The sequence below is a fragment of the Biomphalaria glabrata genome, chromosome 14, assembly GCF_947242115.1.
Source record: "Biomphalaria glabrata chromosome 14, xgBioGlab47.1, whole genome shotgun sequence".
NCBI classification, from domain to species: Eukaryota; Metazoa; Mollusca; class Gastropoda; family Planorbidae; genus Biomphalaria; species Biomphalaria glabrata.
The window spans coordinates 17,918,427-17,939,713 of NC_074724.1; the positions used below are offsets into that span (position 1 = coordinate 17,918,427).

The following is a 21,287-nucleotide window of genomic DNA, read 5'->3' on the forward strand; positions in this document are numbered from 1 at the left end:
GGAATAACAATCTTTATTAACACAACAATTCGGTGTCATTAAATTTAATTTAAACCAATGAAATCATACCATTAAAAACTTAGTACACTCATACTGTACATCCATATTGACTCTAAAATTAAGAATAATACAAATATATGAAAAATGTTTTGTTTTATGGCGTTAAGGTGTTGGGAAGACAATCTCAATATTTGATTAGGAAAGCTCCGTGGAATTAAGGGCGAAATTCTTGCCAGTAGGTAATGACAAAGAATAGCTCCTAACTTATATGCATTGGCAACAATAGTTCAGCATTCAACTGTCATTCAGTTCCAAGACTAGCCTTCAATTTGTAAACAAATGTACAGTCATAAATACAAGAAACATTTCACACAGTCGTCTTTAGTGCATCCATTTGTTAATGTACAAATAACAATCAAAGTCATTCAAAAGATACATAATTTTTGAATGCTTTTTGTGTTGTATACACTAGATCTTCACGCGTGAAAATAAATGCATAACTTTTAACATTTAAGAGTAGAATGCTTCGAACAGTGAATTGATCATTTAAAGAAAGACTTAGAAACATTGAAATCATTCTGATGAAAGAATAATACACACACACAAATCTGAACATTTAAAATGGAATAGAAGATTTCAAAGAAAGAAGTCCAGATTACACAAACAATAAATTGCTATCATTTTCTGTTCTTGGATTTGTTTGCTTTTCGTAGTTTTTTCTTCTCCAGTGCGAACTGTTTTCTTAACTGACTTTCTAATTCTTTCATTTGTAACTGATGTTCTAGTTCTTTGACTAACAGTCTACTCTGCAGGTTTTCTATACACGACTGATAGTGTGAAGTGTCCAGTGAATATTTGTGCTTCATTGCACCTAAATCCAGCTGAGACTGTACCTGCTGTTTCTCGAGTTGTCTTCTCAATTCTTTCATTTCCTCCTCGTGCAGACGTTCTCGAAGTGAACTTTCAGTCTCCAGAGATTTGAGTTTTGTTGTCAGCGTGCTCTCCAATTCTATGATGTGCATTTCGTGTTGATGTTTTAATTCCATCATTTCTTTCTGATGGCGAGCTTCCATGTTTTGAAGTTGACTTTCCAGCTCTTGAAAGATTTCTTCATGACTCCGAGCTGTGGCTGCTACTGATATTGACTGTTCCAGGGAACTTCATTGTGTAGAAGATATAAGATTGAAAACAGTAAATACAAATGTAAACATATATATTTATAAAATGCGTACTAGATTTGAACATTCTTATCTTATCTTATTAAATACAGACGTTACTCAAAAAAATAAATGATTACGTTCTACACGTTTTCCAGGGTGCAATCTAGTCATGCATGTTAATCAATGACTTAAATTCTGTTTTCCTGGCTGACTCAGGTAACCCTTTCCATGCTCTAATAGCACTAGGAAAGAAGGAGCATTTGTACAGATTTGTCCCAGCATATAGAACAAGGAATTTACTTTAATCTTTGTGTCTTTCTGAGTATTGTATTAGGTTTTGTCTTTGTATTTGAAATATATGGTTCAGTGTTTTATGTGTGATTGCTACTTTACTTTTAAGTCTTCTTTCCTGAAAGCTTTCTAAATGTAATGATTTTACTCAAGGTATTATTCTAATCCTGTGTTTTATGTGTGATTGCTACTTTACTTTTGAGTCTTCTTTCCAGAAAGCTTTATAAATGTAATGATTTTACTCAAGGTATTATTCTAATCCAGTGTTTTATGTGTGATTGCTACTTTACTTTTGAGTCTTCTTTCCAGAAAGCTTTCTAAATGTAATGATTTTACTAAAGGTATTATTCTAATCTAGTGTTTTATGTGTGATTGCTACTTTACTTTTGAGTCTTCTTTCCAGAAAGCTTTATAAATGTAATGATTTTACTCAAGGTATTATTCTAATCCAGTGTTTTATGTGTGATTGCTACTTTACTTTTGAGTCTTCTTTCCAGAAAGCTTTATAAATGTAATGATTTTACTCAAGGTATTATTCTAATCCAGTGTTTTATGTGTGATTGCTACTTTACTTTTGAGTCTTCTTTCCAGAAAGCTTTCTAAATGTAATGATTTTACTCAAGGTATTATTCTAATCCAGTGTTTTATGTGTGATTGCTACTTTACTTTTGAGTCTTCTTTCCTGAAAGCTTTCTAAATGTAATGATTTTACTCAAGGTATTATTCTAATCCAGTGTTTTATGTGTGATTGCTACTTTACTTTTGAGTCTTCTTTCCTGAAAGCTTTCTAAATGTAATGATTTTACTAAAGGTATTACTCTAATCCAGTGTTTTATGTGTGATTGCTACTTTACTTTTGAGTCTTCTTTCCAGAAAGCTTTATAAATGTAATGATTTTACTCAAGGTATTATTCTAATCCAGTGTTTTATGTGTGATTGCTACTTTACTTTTGAGTCTTCTTTCCTGAAAGCTTTCTAAATGTAATGATTTTACTCAAGGTATTATTCTAATCCAGTGTTTTATGTGTGATTGCTACTTTACTTTTGAGTCTTCTTTCCAGAAAGCTTTCTAAATGTAATGATTTTACTCAAGGTATTATTCTAATCCAGTGTTTTATGTGTGATTGCTACTTTACTTTTGAGTCTTCTTTCCTGAAAGCTTTCTAAATGTAATGATTTTACTCAAGGTATTATTCTAATCCAGTGTTTTATGTGTGATTGCTACTTTACTTTTGAGTCTTCTTTCCTGAAAGCTTTCTAAATGTAATGATTTTACTCAAGGTATTATTCTAATCCAGTGTTTTATGTGTGATTGCTACTTTACTTTTGAGTCTTCTTTCCTGAAAGCTTTCTAAATGTAATGATTTTACTCAAGGTATTATTCTAATCCAGTGTTTTATGTGTGATTGCTACTTTACTTTTGAGTCTTCTTTCCTGAAAGCTTTCTAAATGTAATGATTTTACTCAAGGTATTATTCTAATCCAGTGTTTTATGTGTGATTGCTACTTTACTTTTGAGTCTTCTTTCCAGAAAGCTTTCTAAATGTAATGATTTTACTCAAGGTATTATTCTAATCCAGTGTTTTATGTGTGATTGCTACTTTACTTTTGAGTCTTCTTTCCTGAAAGCTTTCTAAATGTAATGATTTTACTCAAGGTATTATTCTAATCCAGTGTTTTATGTGTGATTGCTACTTTACTTTTGAGTCTTCTTTCCAGAAAGCTTTATAAATGTAATGATTTTACTCAAGGTATTATTCTAATCCAGTGTTTTATGTGTGATTGCTACTTTACTTTTGAGTCTTCTTTCCAGAAAGCTTTATAAATGTAATGATTTTACTCAAGGTATTATTCTAATCCAGTGTTTTATGTGTGATTGCTACTTTACTTTTGAGTCTTCTTTCCTGAAAGCTTTCTAAATGTAATGATTTTACTCAAGGTATTATTCTAATCCAGTGTTTTATGTGTGATTGCTACTTTACTTTTGAGTCTTCTTTCCTGAAAGCTTTCTAAATGTAATGATTTTACTCAAGGTATTATTCTAATCCAGTGTTTTATGTGTGATTGCTACTTTACTTTTGAGTCTTCTTTCCTGAAAGCTTTCTAAATGTAATGATTTTACTCAAGGTATTATTCTAATCCAGTGTTTTATGTGTGATTGCTACTTTACTTTTGAGTCTTCTTTCCAGAAAGCTTTATAAATGTAATGATTTTACTCAAGGTATTATTCTAATCCAGTGTTTTATGTGTGATTGCTACTTTACTTTTGAGTCTTCTTTCCAGAAAGCTTTATAAATGTAATGATTTTACTCAAGGTATTATTCTAATCCAGTGTTTTATGTGTGATTGCTACTTTACTTTTGAGTCTTCTTTCCTGAAAGCTTTCTAAATGTAATGATTTTACTCAAGGTATTATTCTAATCCAGTGTTTTATGTGTGATTTCTACTTTACTTTTGAGTCTTCTTTCCTGAAAGCTTTCTAAATGTAATGATTTTACTCAAGGTATTATTCTAATCCAGTGTTTTATGTGTGATTGCTACTTTACTTTTGAGTCTTCTTTCCTGAAAGCTTTCTAAATGTAATGATTTTACTCAAGGTATTATTCTAATCCAGTGTTTTATGTGTGATTGCTACTTTACTTTTGAGTCTTCTTTCCTGAAAGCTTTCTAAATGTAATGATTTTACTCAAGGTATTATTCTAATCCAGTGTTTTATGTGTGATTGCTACTTTACTTTTGAGTCTTCTTTCCTGAAAGCTTTCTAAATGTAATGATTTTACTCAAGGTATTATTCTAATCCAGTGTTTTATGTGTGATTGCTACTTTACTTTTAAGTCTTCTGTCCTGAAAGCTTTCTAAATGTAATGATTTTACTCAAGGTATTATTCTAATCCAGTGTTTTATGTGTGATTGCTACTTTACTTTTAAGTCTTCTGTCCTGAAAGCTTTATAAATGTAATGATTTTACTCAAGGTATTATTCTAATCCAGTGTTTTATGTGTGATTGCTACTTTACTTTTAAGTCTTCTGTCCTGAAAGCTTTATAAATGTAATGATTTTACTCAAGGTATTATTCTAATCCAGTGTTTTATGTGTGATTGCTACTTTACTTTTGAGTCTTCTGTCCTGAAAGCTTTATAAATGTAATGATTTTACTCAAGGTATTATTCTAAGCCAGTGTTTTATGTGTGATTGCTACTTTACTTTTGAGTCTTCTGTCCTGAAAGCTTTATAAATGTAATGATTTTACTCAAGGTATTATTCTAATCCAGTGTTTTATGTGTGATTGCTACTTTACTTTTGAGTCTTCTTTCCTGAAAGTTTTCTAAATGTAATGATTTTACTCAAGGTATTATTCTAATCCAGTGTTTTATGTGTGATTGCTACTTTACTTTTGAGTCTTCTTTCCTGAAAGCTTTCTAAATGTAATGATTTTACTCAAGGTATTATTCTAATCCAGTGTTTTATGTGTGATTGCTACTTTACTACTTTACTTTTAAGTCTTCTGTCCTGAAAGCTTTCTAAATGTAATGATTTTACTCAAGGTATTATTCTAATCCAGTGTTTTATGTGTGATTGCTACTTTACTTTTAAGTCTTCTGTCCTGAAAGCTTTATAAATGTAATGATTTTACTCAAGGTATTATTCTAATCCAGTGTTTTATGTGTGATTGCTACTTTACTTTTAAGTCTTCTGTCCTGAAAGCTTTATAAATGTAATGATTTTACTCAAGGTATTATTCTAATCCAGTGTTTTATGTGTGATTGCTACTTTACTTTTGAGTCTTCTGTCCTGAAAGCTTTATAAATGTAATGATTTTACTCAAGGTATTATTCTAATCCAGTGTTTTATGTGTGATTGTTACTTTACTTTAGAGTCTTCTTTCCTGAAAGCTTTCTAAATGTAATGATTTTACTCAAGGTATTATTCTAATCCAGTGTTTTATGTGTGATTGCTACTTTACTTTAGAGTCTTCTTTCCTGAAAGCTTTCTAAATGTAATGATTTTACTCAAGGTATTATTCTAATCCAGTGTTTTATGTGTGATTGCTACTTTACTTTAGAGTCTTCTTTCCTGAAAGCTTTCTAAATGTAATGATTTTACTCAAGGTATTATTCTAATCCAGTGTTTTATGTGTGATTGCTACTTTACTTTAGAGTCTTCTTTCCTGAAAGCTTTCTAAATGTAATGATTTGACTCAAGGTATTATTCTAAGCCAGAGCTTCCCAAAGTTTTTCCTTAGCGGAACACTTCACACATTCTGAATATTTTGATGAACACTTTGCTTATTTTGTTTAGAGCGATTACTTCACGTGGTGGCCTGCTAGTTCATTATTCCAGTAGTTCGTGGACACACTCATTCAGACCTCGCGGAACACTGGCATATAAGTTTCCTGCAAGGCAGGAGTGGGGCGGCGCGCATTTCTCGACATTCCCAGTGTCAGAGTTGCCATTGGTCGCGGCGTATTCCTCCACTAGCGCGCCAGAGAACGGGCTAGATAGAGCCTAGCTCGTGGACGCCAACCAGTCCGTCCGACGCAGCCCGCTAAGGCCGCGCCAGTCAGTCCGGTCTTTGCCCATAGAGAGAGACCCGCGAATCAGCCGAGTCCCAGGAGAACCCGACCAACCCTCGAGTTTGTGTCCAGCGCTATCCACTTTTCGGAGAACCCGTGAGTCTCTTACTAACCGTTGCCCCGGGGCCCCACAATGGGGGGGGGACATAACTCCTTTGTTTTCCTTTTACACTTGCCGGCTGCTCATTCATTAGCGGCAAGCAACCAGTACCCTTGGCCACTCCAGGAGAGCGGAGTGTTCACGCGGTGACCACGATGAGGTGGTACTGGAACGCCGCGCGCGGAACACTAGAGTTCCTCGAAACACAGTTTGGGAAACACTGCGCTAATCAAATGTGAATCTTCCTTTGTTATGAATCTCACTGCTCTATTTTGTGTCTGTTCGTGATTCTTAAAATAAAAATTTTAGGGGTCCCAAACAGAGTATGGATATTCTATTATTACCCTAATCAAAAGTAAATTGTACTTTATACGAAGGACATTATATTTTCTTTCTGCCATAGATGTGGCGGGTCCGCTTTGTCGCTTGGTCGTTTTGGCGTTAGACATTTGGAGGTAAACGCTTTAACAAATATTATTTGGATATTTCCTAGAAAATTGAGAAACGTTAATGTTTTATAAGTGTTTTGAGTTCAATTTTTTAAATGGATACAAGAGTTGACTAGCTGCTTAACTTTTCCCATTTAGGAATAAAAAATGTGTCAAGTTAATGACAGTGACAGTGACATCTTCTCAGTCATGGAGATACGTTGCATTCTTATATGTCTCAATGAAAAGTAAATATTGAAATAAATTGAGAGTTGGATAACAAGAATTAATTGAATTTTTTTAAATGTCCTCGATTTTAAATTATAAAGAGTTGAACTAGGAAGACACTGAAATGTAGCAAGTGGACAAGGCGATAGACAGGGACAGAGGTCAAGAAGTAGTAGCGACGATGATGACTAAACAGACAATGGTATTGAGAGACAGCGTTACTTGGCAAGTTAAAAAGTCAGGGTATTGAGAGACATCGTTACCTTGGCAAGTTAAAAAGTCAGTGTATTGAGAGACATCGTTACTTGGCAAGTTAAAAAGTCAGTGTATTGAGAGACATCGTTACTTGGCAAGTTAAAAAGTCAGGGTATTGAGAGACATCGTTACTTGGCAAGTTAAAAAGTCAGGGTATTGAGAGACATCGTTACTTGGCAAGTTAAAAAGTCAGGGTATTGAGAGACAGCGTGGCTTGGGCAAGTTAAAATGTCAGGGTATTGAGAGACAGCGTGGCTTGGGCAAGTTAAAATGTCAGGGTATTGAGAGACAGCGTGGCTTGGGCAAGTTAAAATGTCAGGGTATTGAGAGACAGCGTTACTTGGGCAAGTTAAAAAGTCATGGTATTGAGAGACATCGTTACTTGGCAAGTTAAAAAGTCAGGGTATTGAGAGACATCGTTACTTGGGTAAGTTAAAATGTCAGGGTATTGAGAGACAGCGTGGCTTGGGCAAGTTAAAATGTCAGGGTATTGAGAGACAGCGTTACTTGGGCAAGTTAAAAGTCATGGTATTGAGAGACATCGTTACTTGACAAGTTAAAATGTCAGGGTATTGAGAGACATCGTTACTTGGGCAAGTTAAAATGTCAGGGTATTGGGAGACATCGTTACTTGGGCAAGTTAAAATGTCAGGGTATTGAGAGACATCGTTACTTGGGCAAGTTAAAAAGTCAGGGTATTGAGAGACATCGTTACTTGGGCAAGTTAAAATGTCAGGGTATTGAGAGACATCGTTACCTTGGCAAGTTAAAAAGTCAGGGTATTGAGAGACAGCGTTACTTGGGCAAGTTAAAAAGTCATGGTATTGAGAGGCATTGTTATCTTGGCAAGTTAAAAAGTTAGGGTTTTGAGAGACATCGTTACTTGGGCAAGTTAAAAAGTCATGGTATTGAGAGACAGCGTGGCTTGGGCAAGTTAAAATGTCAGGGTATTGAGAGACAGCGTTAAGTTGTTAAAGACGTCTGTGTATAAGTAGAAGTATTATTATTAGCAAATGGACTCTTGAATTGATACCATTTAGAACTACATTACGTGACAATCTTCCATTTGATAAAAGTTCAATTAAAGGTGGTGAAAGAAATGTTGAGGGTGAGAATTGAATAAAAATCAAATAGAAAGTTGATGTCCAGTTCCAAACTGATCCGTGTCATAATGGAGACACCAAAGCGCCATGTTTTACTGTTATTAATAAATGAATATATGGATGGATGAATAGTTGATGGTGAACAATATGATTGTATCAACAAATGATTGTGTAATGTAAATCTAGATTTCATTGATGTCACAGAAAAAACGATGAACAACAAGACAAAACAAGAAAATGAAGAAGACTTACTTGTTAAGGCTTTCTACATCTGTCAATGAAGAATCATCCTCAAGGGAGCATAGTAAGTATTTCTCTTTTAAAGAGATTTGCTATTACAATGGTAAAAAAAAAAAAAAAATAATAATAGGTATGTTAATAAAGAAACGTTTAAAAGTTGTATCAATTAAAAAGTTATGAAACAAACAAAAGTTAAAAGAGAAAATACATAATATTTCTAGAAAAATACCTAAATGTTTTTTAGTCTACAAGAAAAGAGAAAAAGATTGGCATTAAACGTTACAGTAAATAATGTACATTTAAAGAATTCAAAGCCTTCACCAACTGATTGATTCTTTACTAAGTCTCCAATGTTGACTCTCTAAGAGAGTAATTTCTTTCTAATTACTCCATACCACGCACTTTGAATTAATAAGCACTTCAAAGGTTCTTAAATGACAAGAGGCTCAACATTTTCAACTCAACATTATTTACTTCATTTCATTGGCCCGGGTGCACGTTTTGCTCACTACGCCTCTGGGTAACAGAAATCTTTCAATGTGGCCTCCTAAGTATCTCTCCCTGCTTTTGTTTTCTTCTATTGCCTCCACAATTCTCAAAATGGATTTTCCTTCGTTTTTTTGTATTGTTCCATGTGACTGTAAGATATTGGTTACAAAAAATGTAAAAAAAAGGGGGGAAATTGCAGTGAAATGTATCGAGAGAATCGCCTATGTATTGAATGAAAATGTTTGAGATTGTGATCCAATGAGAACTTACTGTTACAAAAAGATGTTGTGGTGAAGGATTCAGTACCGTAGACTCTAAGAACGTGTCGGTTTTGCCTGGAACACACAATCATTCTTTGTGAATATCTCACGTGTAATCACACAAACAAAATTCATTATTAATACATCAGACGAACTAAATTCATTAATACATCACACAAACAAATTTCATTATTAATACATCACACAAACAAAATTCATTATTAATACATCACACAAAATTCATTATTAATACTTCACACAAACAAAATTCATTATTAATGCATCACACAAAATTCATTATTAATACATCAGACAAAAATTCATTATTAATACATCAGACAAACAAACAAAACGACGAGGATCGGGAGAAATACAATGGTTCATGATGAAGGAAACTTGCTATGTGTGTGAATGATGCGCAATACTTCCCAGCCTAAACGTGGCACCTGGGTTGAAACGTTCGTTAGAGAAGACGATCAGGCCAATACTGAAGCCAAACAGAAACCCCTGTTGAGGTACCTACACTGGTGGGAGTGGAAGAGACCCAACAACCATACCACTAGCCACACCAAGTTCCTCAATAGACCTTTGATGGCGGACACCAGCACGGGGGGATTAACAAAGACAGAGATCTACTAAAAACACTAACTTCATAAAAAAATACTTACTAAAAAAAACTTACTAAAAAAAAGACTTACTAAAAAAAAAGACTTACTAAAAAAAAAAGACTTACTAAAAAAAAAGAATTACTAAAAAAAAAGAATTACTAAAAAAAAAAGAATTACTAAAAAAAAAAAGAATTACTAAAAAAAAAAAAAGAATTACTAAAAAAAAAAGAATTACTAAAAAAAAAAGACTTACTAAAAAAAAAAGAATTACTAAAAAAAAAGAATTACTAAAAAAAAAAAGAATTACTAAAAAAAAAAAGAATTACTAAAAAAAAAAAAAGAATTACTAAAAAAAAAGACTTACTAAAAAAAAAAGAATTACTAAAAAAAAAAGAATTACTAAAAAAAAAAAGAATTACTAAAAAAAAAAAAAGAATTACTAAAAAAAAAGAATTACTAAAAAAAAAAAAGAATTACTAAAAAAAAAAGAATTACTAAAAAAAAAAGAATTACTAAAAAAAAAATAATTACTAAAAAAAAAAGAATTACTAAAAAAAAAGACTTATTTAAAAAAAAACTTACTATAGAGACGTTTCCAACAAACGATATTTGTATTTTCTAAGTTTGATGTTTCTTTATTGTGAAGAGCTTCATCCATTGCAACTGTCAACTGAAATAATATCATTCACAAATAAAATTTGGTTTGAAATTTATCATTAACGTTTTTTAATTAGTACTTATATTTTAATGTCGTAAATGTTACAATGAAATGTTCACGGCCTATTCTGTTTCCTTCTCTCTCTCTCTTTTTCGCTCTTTAAAACCTAGGGTTTTATTGTTGTTGTTGTTTTTACCTGTGCATCGTAATTTCTCCAACATAGACTTTTGACTTGATTTGGAAAGACCCGCTTCCAAATGCGCCGCCGACACAAACACGATCTCATATTTTGGTTCCGTTGATTTTAGTAGTACTTCTACTTATCAGCTCCCCCACCCGGGCCAACAAACAAAAGGTTAGTCCTTTGTACACATTCAAGTTTTCCTTTCTACATTTCTCTGGGTATTTTGTTTCCTCTAAATACAAAAAATATATCATTTTGGTTTTATTAATTGTAGTCGTTTCTTTGACCCCTTTTGAATGTAGTGTAAGAACAAAAGATCTAGAGTTATCTTTTCAATGCTGTTAGGATTTAGTTGTTGTTCTTGACAGTGTTACAAAGTACCATTATTTTCTTCTCTCTCTCTCTCTCTCTCTCTCTAGCTCTCTCTCTCTCTTTCTCACTCCAAAAACAAAGATTCCATATCTCTTTTATTAGTGCTAATATGATTGGTTTTGTTTTTTATTTAAACTGCTTCTAAAAGGAAGCCGAAATGACGTATGGTACATTAAAAATAAGTAGACTCAGGAAAAAAAAAATTGCTTTAAAAATGCGGAATTCGTGATATTGTATAAATGCTTCATAGTGTTAGGTACTTTCGCGCTGTATCTAATGCAGCTTGTTATGTACTTTCGCGCTGTGTCTAATGCAGCTTGTTATGTACTTCCGCGCTGTGTCTAATGCAGCTTGTTAGGTACTTTCGCGCTGTGTCTAATGCAGCTTGTTATGTACTTCCGCGCTGTGTCTAATGCAGCTTGTTATGTACTTTCGCACTGTATCTAATGCAGCTTGTTAGGTACTTTCGCGCTGTATCTAATGCAGCTTGTTATGTACTTCCGCGCTGTGTCTAATGCAGCTTGTTACGTACTTTCGCGCTGTGTCTAATGCAGCTTGTTATGTACTTCCGCGCTGTATCTAATGCAGCTTGTTATGTACTTCCGCGCTGTATCTAATGCAGCTTGTTATGTACTTTCGCGCTGTATCTAATGCAGCTTGTTAGGTACTTTCGCGCTGTATCTAATGCAGCTTGTTATGTACTTCCGCGCTGTGTCTAATGCAGCTTGTTAGGTACTTTCGCGCTGTGTCTGATGCAGCTTGTTATGTACTTCCGCGCTGTATCTAATGCAGCTTGTTATGTACTTCCGCGCTGTGTCTAATGCAGCTTGTTATGTACTTCCGCGCTGTATCTAATGCAGCTTGTTATGTACTTCCGCGCTGTGTCTAATGCAGCTTGTTATGTACTTCCGCGCTGTGTCTAATGCAGCTTGTTAGGTACTTCCGCGCTGTGTCTAATGCAGCTTGTTATGTACTTCCGCGCTGTATCTAATGCAGCTTGTTATGTACTTCCGCGCTGTGTCTAATGCAGCTTGTTAGGTACTTTCGCGCTGTGTCTAATGCAGCTTGTTATGTACTTTCGCGCTGTGTCTAATGCAGCTTGTTAGGTACTTTCGCGCTGTGTCTAATGCAGCTTGTTATGTACTTTCGCGCTGTGTCTAATGCAGCTTGTTATGTACTTTCGCGCTGTGTCTAATGCAGCTTGTTATGTACTTTCGCGCTGTGTCTAATGCAGCTTGTTAGGTACTTTCGCGCTGTGTCTAATGCAGCTTGTTAGGTACTTTCGCGCTGTGTCTAATGCAGCTTGTTATGTACTTTCGCGCTGTGTCTAATGCAGCTTGTTAGGTACTTTCGCGCTGTGTCTAATGCAGCTTGTTAGGTACTTTCGCGCTGTGTCTAATGCAGCTTGTTATGTACTTCCGCGCTGTGTCTAATGCAGCTTGTTATGTACTTTCGAGCTGTGTCTAATGCAGCTTGTTAGGTACTTTCGCGCTGTGTCTAATGCAGCTTGTTAGGTACTTCCGCGCTGTGTCTAATGCAGCTTGTTATGTACTTTCGCGCTGTGTCTAATGCAGCTTGTTATGTACTTTCGCGCTGTGTCTAATGCAGCTTGTTATGTACTTTCGCGCTGTGTCTAATGCAGCTTGTTAGGTACTTTCGCGCTGTGTCTAATGCAGCTTGTTATGTACTTTCGCGCTGTGTTTAATGCAGCTTGTTATGTACTTTCGCGCTGTGTCTAATGCAGCTTGTTAGGTACTTTCGCGCTGTGTCTAATGCAGCTTGTTAGGTACTTTCGCGCTGTGTCTAATGCAGCTTGTTATGTACTTTCGCGCTGTGTCTAATGCAGCTTGTTATGTACTTTCGCGCTGTGTCTAATGCAGCTTGTTAGGTACTTTCGCGCTGTGTCTAATGCAGCTTGTTATGTACTTTCGCGCTGTGTCTAATGCAGCTTGTTATGTACTTCCGCGCTGTATCTAATGCAGCTTTTAGGTACTTTCGCGCTGTATCTAATGCAGCTTGTTATGTACTTCCGCGCTGTGTCTAATGCAGCTTGTTAGGTACTTTCGCGCTGTGTCTAATGCAGCTTGTTATGTACTTCCGCGCTGTATCTAATGCAGCTTGTTATGTACTTCCGCGCTGTGTCTAATGCAGCTTGTTATGTACTTCCGCGCTGTATCTAATGCAGCTTGTTATGTACTTCCGCGCTGTGTCTAATGCAGCTTGTTATGTACTTCCGCGCTGTGTCTAATGCAACTTGTTAGGTACTTCCGCGCTGTGTCTAATGCAGCTTGTTATGTACTTCCGCGCTGTATCTAATGCAGCTTGTTATGTACTTCCGCGCTGTGTCTAATGCAGCTTGTTATGTACTTTCGCGCTGTGTCTAATGCAGCTTGTTATGTACTTTCGCGCTGTGTCTAATGCAGCTTGTTAGGTACTTCCGCGCTGTGTCTAATGCAGCTTGTTATGTACTTCCGCGCTGTGTCTAATGCAGCTTGTTATGTACTTTCGCGCTGTGTCTAATGCAGCTTGTTAGGTACTTTCGCGCTGTATTCAATGCAGCTTGTTATGTACTTCCGCGCTGTATCTAATGCAGCTTGTTAGGTACTTCCGCGCTGTGTCTAATGCAGCTTGTTAGGTACTTTTGCGCTGTGTCTAATGCAGCTTGTTATGTACTTTCGCGCTGTGTCTAATGCAGCTTGTTATGTACTTTCGCGCTGTGTCTAATGCAGCTTGTTAGGTACTTTCGCGCTGTGTCTAATGCAGCTTGTTAGGTACTTTCGCGCTGTGTCTAATGCAGCTTGTTATGTACTTTCGCGCTGTGTCTAATGCAGCTTGTTAGGTACTTTCGCGCTGTGTCTAATGCAGCTTGTTAGGTACTTTCGCGCTGTGTCTAATGCAGCTTGTTATGTACTTCCGCGCTGTGTCTAATGCAGCTTGTTATGTACTTTCGCGCTGTGTCTAATGCAGCTTGTTAGGTACTTTCGCGCTGTGTCTAATGCAGCTTGTTAGGTACTTCCGCGCTGTGTCTAATGCAGCTTGTTATGTACTTTCGCGCTGTGTCTAATGCAGCTTGTTATGTACTTTCGCGCTGTGTCTAATGCAGCTTGTTATGTACTTTCGCGCTGTGTCTAATGCAGCTTGTTATGTACTTTCGCGCTGTGTCTAATGCAGCTTGTTAGGTACTTTCGCGCTGTGTCTAATGCAGCTTGTTAGGTACTTTCGCGCTGTGTCTAATGCAGCTTGTTATGTACTTTCGCGCTGTGTCTAATGCAGCTTGTTAGGTACTTTCGCGCTGTGTCTAATGCAGCTTGTTAGGTACTTTCGCGCTGTGTCTAATGCAGCTTGTTATGTACTTTCGCGCTGTGTCTAATGCAGCTTGTTATGTACTTTCGCGCTGTGTCTAATGCAGCTTGTTAGGTACTTTCGCGCTGTGTCTAATGCAGCTTGTTATGTACTTTCGCGCTGTGTCTAATGCAGCTTGTTATGTACTTCCGCGCTGTATCTAATGCAGCTTGTTAGGTACTTTCGCGCTGTGTCTAATGCAGCTTGTTATGTACTTTCGCGCTGTGTCTAATGCAGCTTGTTAGGTACTTTCGCGCTGTGTCTAATGCAGCTTGTTAGGTACTTTCGCGCTGTGTCTAATGCAGCTTGTTATGTACTTTCGCGCTGTGTCTAATGCAGCTTGTTAGGTACTTTCGCGCTGTGTCTAATGCAGCTTGTTAGGTACTTTCGCGCTGTGTCTAATGCAGCTTGTTATGTACTTTCGCGCTGTGTCTAATGCAGCTTGTTATGTACTTTCGCGCTGTGTCTAATGCAGCTTGTTAGGTACTTTCGCGCTGTGTCTAATGCAGCTTGTTATGTACTTTCGCGCTGTGTCTAATGCAGCTTGTTATGTACTTCCGCGCTGTATCTAATGCAGCTTGTTAGGTACTTTCGCGCTGTGTCTAATGCAGCTTGTTAGGTACTTTCGCGCTGTGTCTAATGCAGCTTGTTAGGTACTTCCGCGTTGTGTCTAATGCAGCTAAGCCAAACGTAACACACAAATATAATGAAATCCAATACCAGAGGCGAAAGGCCAACAGTAGGCCTTCTAGGGTATTGGAAGCGAATGTCGAATAAGTTTAATAATAACAAAGGGAACCGTCGAATGTCGTCAAGCTAAATCTCTACGTTCATAAAAGCTTCTTGTCTCTAAAGCCCTCCAAAAGTAGTCTGTTTACATCTGTTTATATTTCGCTATCCTTCCTCAAAACCTCGTCTAGTTTTAACTTGTTGCTTCAGTGTCGCTAAATCAAACCTCCTCCTGTTTACAAAACAAATAACTAATTTCTAATCGTGCCATAACAATATGCAGACTAAGGTTTTTGGGGAAATACCGAAAATAAAATACAAATGTTTGATAGAAAGCTGGCCTTTTTTCGCGAATAGCAGTGGCCATGTTGTGAATCCGTCAAAAACGGTTTTTAGCTAGCGTATAGGAATTAAAAGAAACCTGTGTACGAAATTTCATGCGAATCCGTACGACAGTTTAGGAGATTTCTTGATCAAAGACTGGACTGCGATGCTTTAAACTTATAAAACAGATTTTTATACTGTATCTATCTTGTGTACCATATATTCTGAATGGATAGGATCCTATGTAATGTCAAACAAAGAAAATCATAATTAATAATAGATGTAGAGAATTAATTGCAATCATTTTGTAACATAGCGGCGTCGTAGTAAACATAGCTCTACGTCTTGGCTGTCTCAGTCTCAAGTTCAAAGTAAGAACTAGCTCATACAAAGCATTCATTTAAATAAAGACTTACCGCCCTTCCTCTGGTTTACACAAAATCAACTTTGTATTCAACAATTTTAAACTCAAGCTAAGAAATAAAATATCCAATTAGTGACTTCTTATAAAAGAAACTATTCCAAACTCTTTGGGAAATAAAGCAAACAGTTCATCAAGTTCTTATCCCTAATAAGGTTCTAATGTGCTTGCTAATGTCTGTTATTTGGGGCTGGATATAAAGCTGGCGTAAGTCTACTGACGTCATTGGATAGAGATTTTCGTGTAGTCACTGACACATAAAAGTCATCCAGGTAGAAAGGAGATTTTTAACTCTTTGTATTCTGGACTTTATTTCCTAAACAAACTTGAACTGATTCAAAGACAGGATATTGTCTTATCTCAGACAGGAATGTCCTGAGATCGATTGGACAAATAAGTCTTGCCTCCTAGAGAGTATACAGATACAATAAAACATTAGAGATATAGTTCTCTCCAGGGTGGTCCAAAAGTAGGTGGCCGTTATGTGGAATCGGGTTATGTATTGGTTATATTATAGTGTATTAAAACTCTTTAGAAAAAAAAAGTTTCAAAAATTGGTGGACAGTAACAAAATAATACTTTAACATTTCTTTCTATTTAAACTTACACTTCAATTTACAAACAAATTGATGACATAGACATTTTAATTTTATTTTGAATATTAATATTATTTGGACCAACAGGCATCCTAGAATTCACGAGCCAATAGTGTACATGTTGGAATAGGGTTAGGTTTTGACTTTGCCAAACATTGAATGTGTTGACATTATGGAGGAGTTTGATGCACCAAGAAAAGAAATGTTCAATCCAACATATACCCCAGCCTATTGTGTAAGTGTGCATGTTTATTAACTATGATAGAAGGCTGGATTAAAATCCTTAATTAATATATAAGAAGCCAGACACCTAGAAAGTGAGATAGATAGATAGATAGATAGATAGATAGATAGATAGATAGATTCTCCGATATTAACATAATGCAACAGAATTGTAGATTGTCAAAAGGACGTAGGCCTAATTATCTTCTTATTTGAAGTAACTTCTTTGAAGTAACTTAACAAGAAGCTTAAAACTTATTGATTAATTTCGCTAATTGTCTTTCCTTGTAGTGTCGGCCTTAAGCATAGACAAACTTGGCAGCCGCCTAGGTTAGCGGTTCTCAACCTTTTAAGATCGGCGACCCCTTTTTAAAATATACCACTCTGCCGCGACCCCCCCCCCCCAATAGACACACACAGCAATAGAAGAATAGACAATAACAATCCTTATTTTTGATGCTCTTAGGCGACCCCTGGCAAATCGTCAATCGACCCCCAAGGGGGTCGCGATCCACAGGTTGAGAACCCCTGGCCTAGGGCCTTCGATTGGTGGGGGCCTCGCACAATACTCAAAAAATTATTTTCAAATGTTTTGAGAAAAAAGTTTAAAACATAAGTAAATTTATAACGTAGTATCACTCTATGGGTCTACCTCTACTATGTATTATTAATAAGTAGATTTTTATTAAAGCTTTCGAAAAAATGTTGGGGCATCCACAAAATCCTGTTTAGGGGTCTCCACTTACTGAATTATGTTTATGAATATGAAGACTTCAAATGTGTTTAAAGTATTTAACCTTCACATTTCAATTTTCTCTTCATCTTACAAACAAAACAATAGGAAACATCTAAATCCACATTTACCTCAGGAAAGTAAAGTTGTAGCACAACCAACACACTTCACTGTTCATAAGTCAAACTCAACACTCTTAAGAACAGGACAAAATTGTTCAGATTATTGACGAATTGAAATTTTATTCCAAGGAACTAAAGTTTGTTATTAAAAAATACCTTTTAAATCTGCATTTCCTACTTTGCCTAAAGCAGTTCCAGTCCACGCCATTGGCCAGGTATTTGATAGAATGCCTAGGCAAAGTCGAAAAGAAATCAATATTCTATTTGTCCTAGAAGCAATAAGTTTATCAGATCATTTCTAGAAGGTCAACTCACACCTGTACAGCTCCGTCCCTCCTATAAAGTTCTAGTAAGTGACAATCAATGACAGCAGCAATAAAATATATATAATTCAGAACAAATAAATGTATGAAATTCGCTACCAAATCTACTCATAGACCACGTCTTCATTATGTACACAGATAATAACTAGTTGATGCATAATACTATATGATATATATAAAATATGTAACAGGTGTTTGACGTGCTTTTTAAGTTTAAATCTTATATAAGTTGTAAAATGCAGTCAGGTCCATTTCCAGCATTTACTTTGAAAGAAATGCCCATTTGCATTTCATTGGCATTGTCTATAGACTCAAACAAAATATGTGAGCTATAACGGCTCGAAAACCTCAGTACCGTGGGTCTATGGACACTAGAAATTTCAATAGTCTGTCATTATACCTAGACATGGGCGTAGCGAGGATTTTTTTTTTGGGGGGGGGAGGGGCGGGGGTGTTGGAAAGATTTTTCTCCCCCCCCCCCAGCAAATATGTGTGTGTGTGTGTGTGTACACACACACATAATTAGTCTTCATTACATTCTGACCCTTCATTCTTTCGTGATTTCGAAAGACGTTTATTGTGCACTAGAATAGGTTCTTCCTGGACTCAGTGGAAAAATTCTAGACTACCCGCACTTGAAAGCGAAGGGGTCAGGTGGAGCGCTGGGAGCACTATTTCTGGTATTGAAAGCCAACAAAATGCATATTCTGAGGTATCTACAGTGCATTTTCCTGCTATTAAAAAGTTTTATTTCAAAAACCTAATGTGCTATTCTTACTGACGTCGCATTTGCCGTCAAGCTGTTTCCTCAAAAATCTGTCAGTGGTAATGTCTGAAGCCTCTTCCCACCTGCTCTGAGGACCTCCATGAAAGTGTGGCGCCAAGTTGTACTAGGATGTCTCGCAACTCTTATTATGCGTAATTCATTTTGTCGGAGAACATGTCCCGCAAACCTCATGCGACGCTCTGTCACAACCTTACTTAAGGGGTCGACTCCCAGTTCGGCATAGGATTTCCTTGATTGAGACCAGATCTCTATGACTGACTTCTAAAATCTGTCTTAGACATCTTTGTTGAACAACATTTAGTGTTTTTCAATTTTGACAGATGACTATTCACTGCACTTTATTAATGAAACCCAACCACTGGTAGAAATGCGTAACCTCTCTTGACTACTAAACTTCGAGGGGGGGGGCGGTCCAATTTATTTGTAGAAATCACAGCTTGCGAACAGAATCAATTAAATATCTTTATGATTAAAACTTGTTATTGATATTTTAAACCTTTTGAGTGGAGGGGGGCGGTCCTACTTTATGGAGAAATCATAGTTTTTGAACAAAATTAGTTGAATTAATTAATAAATTTTATATTATGTCGCTCCCCTTCTGGTATTTTGGCCGATTAGGTGGGGTAAGGGGGGGGGGTGATTGCATGTACTGCCCTCCCCACTCTAGACCTCTGAGTGGGAAGGCGGTCCTATTTTTATGAAGAAATTATAGTTTTTGAACAAAATTAGTTGAATATCTATAAAATATAAACTACGTATTGATATGATATGTGAGCTCATTGTATATTATTCGTACCACACTCTAATCTCAGATTTTATGATTAGTAAATATAAAATAAAAAAGGGTTGTACCAGGTGGGAGGGGCGGTACATGCAATCACCTTCCCCGCATCGGAAAAAAACAATACTTTTTCTTTTTGTATTATAGTTAATAATTTCAAAATAAAAATAATCTGTCACTAATATAATTTCTATATAGGCCTACTATAAATTAAATTCTTATATCGAGTCTCCCCACCCCTATTCTTTAATGCCTAAAGCAATCATTAGTAGAAATTATGAAAAGGAGAGAGGATTAATCATTTTCACTCTACCGCCCCTCCCTTTTCCAGGCAGAGTTTATGTGATTTCAAATGAATTTCTCATAATTATTTAAAGAAAGACTTTGCTTTGGAAAAGTTAGAAATCAAACGAAAATGAGTTCTAAACCCGGATAACTTTTCCCTAGTCGCCTTTTTCCAACCTTTACTAAATCTGATATTTTTCTATTTAAATAAATTTGGGACTATAACTCACAATTCATGTTTGAATTTTATTGAATATTATTTATCGAATTTTATTTTCGGCGATGTAGGGTATCTAATTTTTTCAAACAACAAATGGGTTTTATTTGCAATGTATAAAGGGCCTATACATTCATATTGGAATAGTTTTTAACATTATTCAAAATGTCCTTTTTATACCTTTTTAATAGGATGAATAATGAGCTTTAGGTCAAGAGAATGCGTTTCTGCAGTGAAGAATGCAAGAAAACGCTTTTGGCGTCGTGGCTTCGCCCCGAACCCCACTGCGGAAGCTTACAGTGCTCCTCCAGACCCCATAGCTTGCAAGAAAATGGCCTCAACATGACTGTTTTTGTTTTTTTTCGATTAAAGGTTGAGAAACAGTTTTTTTTAATTCTCTTATATATATAGGCCTATATATATATTGTTACAAATGAACAGTGATAGGTAGAGGTCAACATATGACCCCGGCGAGATAACACAGCAGCGGGTGTTCCCTGGAATGTACATGTATAAACAGAGACAGGATGTGACGTGTCCTCACGTGTTGTTCCAGGGGACGAACAGATCTAAGTAGGGGGACAGTTACTAATGAACAGTGACAGATAAAGGTCACTACGTGTGACCCCGACTTGATGACACTGCAGCGAGTGTTTTCTGGAATCTACATGTATAAATAAAGACAGGATGTGACGTTTCCTGACATGTTATTCCAGAGGATACTAGGATTGTTTGTGCAACTTTGGAGAAGCGATTAGGGACTCTATATAAGCCAGAAAGTTAATGTGAAAGTTAGTCGTATGGAGTCGTGAATGAATCGTCGGTACTGTTGTCTACTGTGTGAGACAGTAGAAGAGAGATGTGTACGACTCGTAAGTTAACTAAGGTAGAGTTAACTGAAGTGGACTACGTCGTTAAAGTCTATACAGCGAACTACAGTGGACTTGAGCCGTTACAGTCGATGTAAGACGTGTGCGGCTCTGATTCGATAGACTTGAGGACGACTTGGTTCAGCTTTGGGAGACCTGGAGCGACACTGGGAAGTGTGTCGTTGGTCTGTTCTGTGGAATACGACTCGGTGCAAGTTGAGAAGAGATGAATTGCAACGAAGTGAAGAGATGCAGTGCAACGAAGTATAGCTAACTGTAAACTGACAGATATTGTACAGTCTTCTACGCTACATGTTACAGTAATGTTAGAGTTAATAGTCATTAAAGTTATATGAAACTGAAAGTTTAGTCGTCAAGTTCTTTAAAGTGTTTTTAATTGTGTGCCAACTAATACATCTAGCCAGAAGATTCAGAAATACGTAACAATATATATATATATATATATATATATATATATATATATATATATATATATATTTGTTGTACGCACATTTATGCATAGGGTTAGGGTTTACAAGGCGTTAGGGTTAGGGTTTGGAAAATATCGCCCCCCCCCCCCCCAGTT

General features: G+C 36.2%; 1 protein-coding gene across 2 annotated transcripts; it reads right to left on the reverse strand.

The window, feature by feature from the left end:
• LOC129922985 (myosin-16-like) lies at positions 1-16,046 on the reverse strand. Of its 2 annotated transcripts, none has more exons than XM_056011530.1 (5): positions 15,762-16,046; positions 10,319-10,406; positions 9,139-9,203; positions 8,392-8,471; positions 1-1,158 (listed from the first exon to the last, which is right to left on the reverse strand). In XM_056011530.1, the coding sequence occupies exons 2-5, from the start codon at positions 10,392-10,394 to the stop codon at positions 678-680; spliced, it is 702 nt and encodes a 233-aa protein (XP_055867505.1). In that variant the 5' UTR covers positions 10,395-10,406; positions 15,762-16,046; the 3' UTR covers positions 1-677. The 2 variants fall into 2 exon arrangements, with proteins under 2 accessions (XP_055867505.1, XP_055867504.1); XM_056011529.1 differs by lacking the exon at positions 15,762-16,046 and adding an exon at positions 10,591-10,764.
• Positions 16,047-21,287: the final 5,241 nt, after the last annotated feature.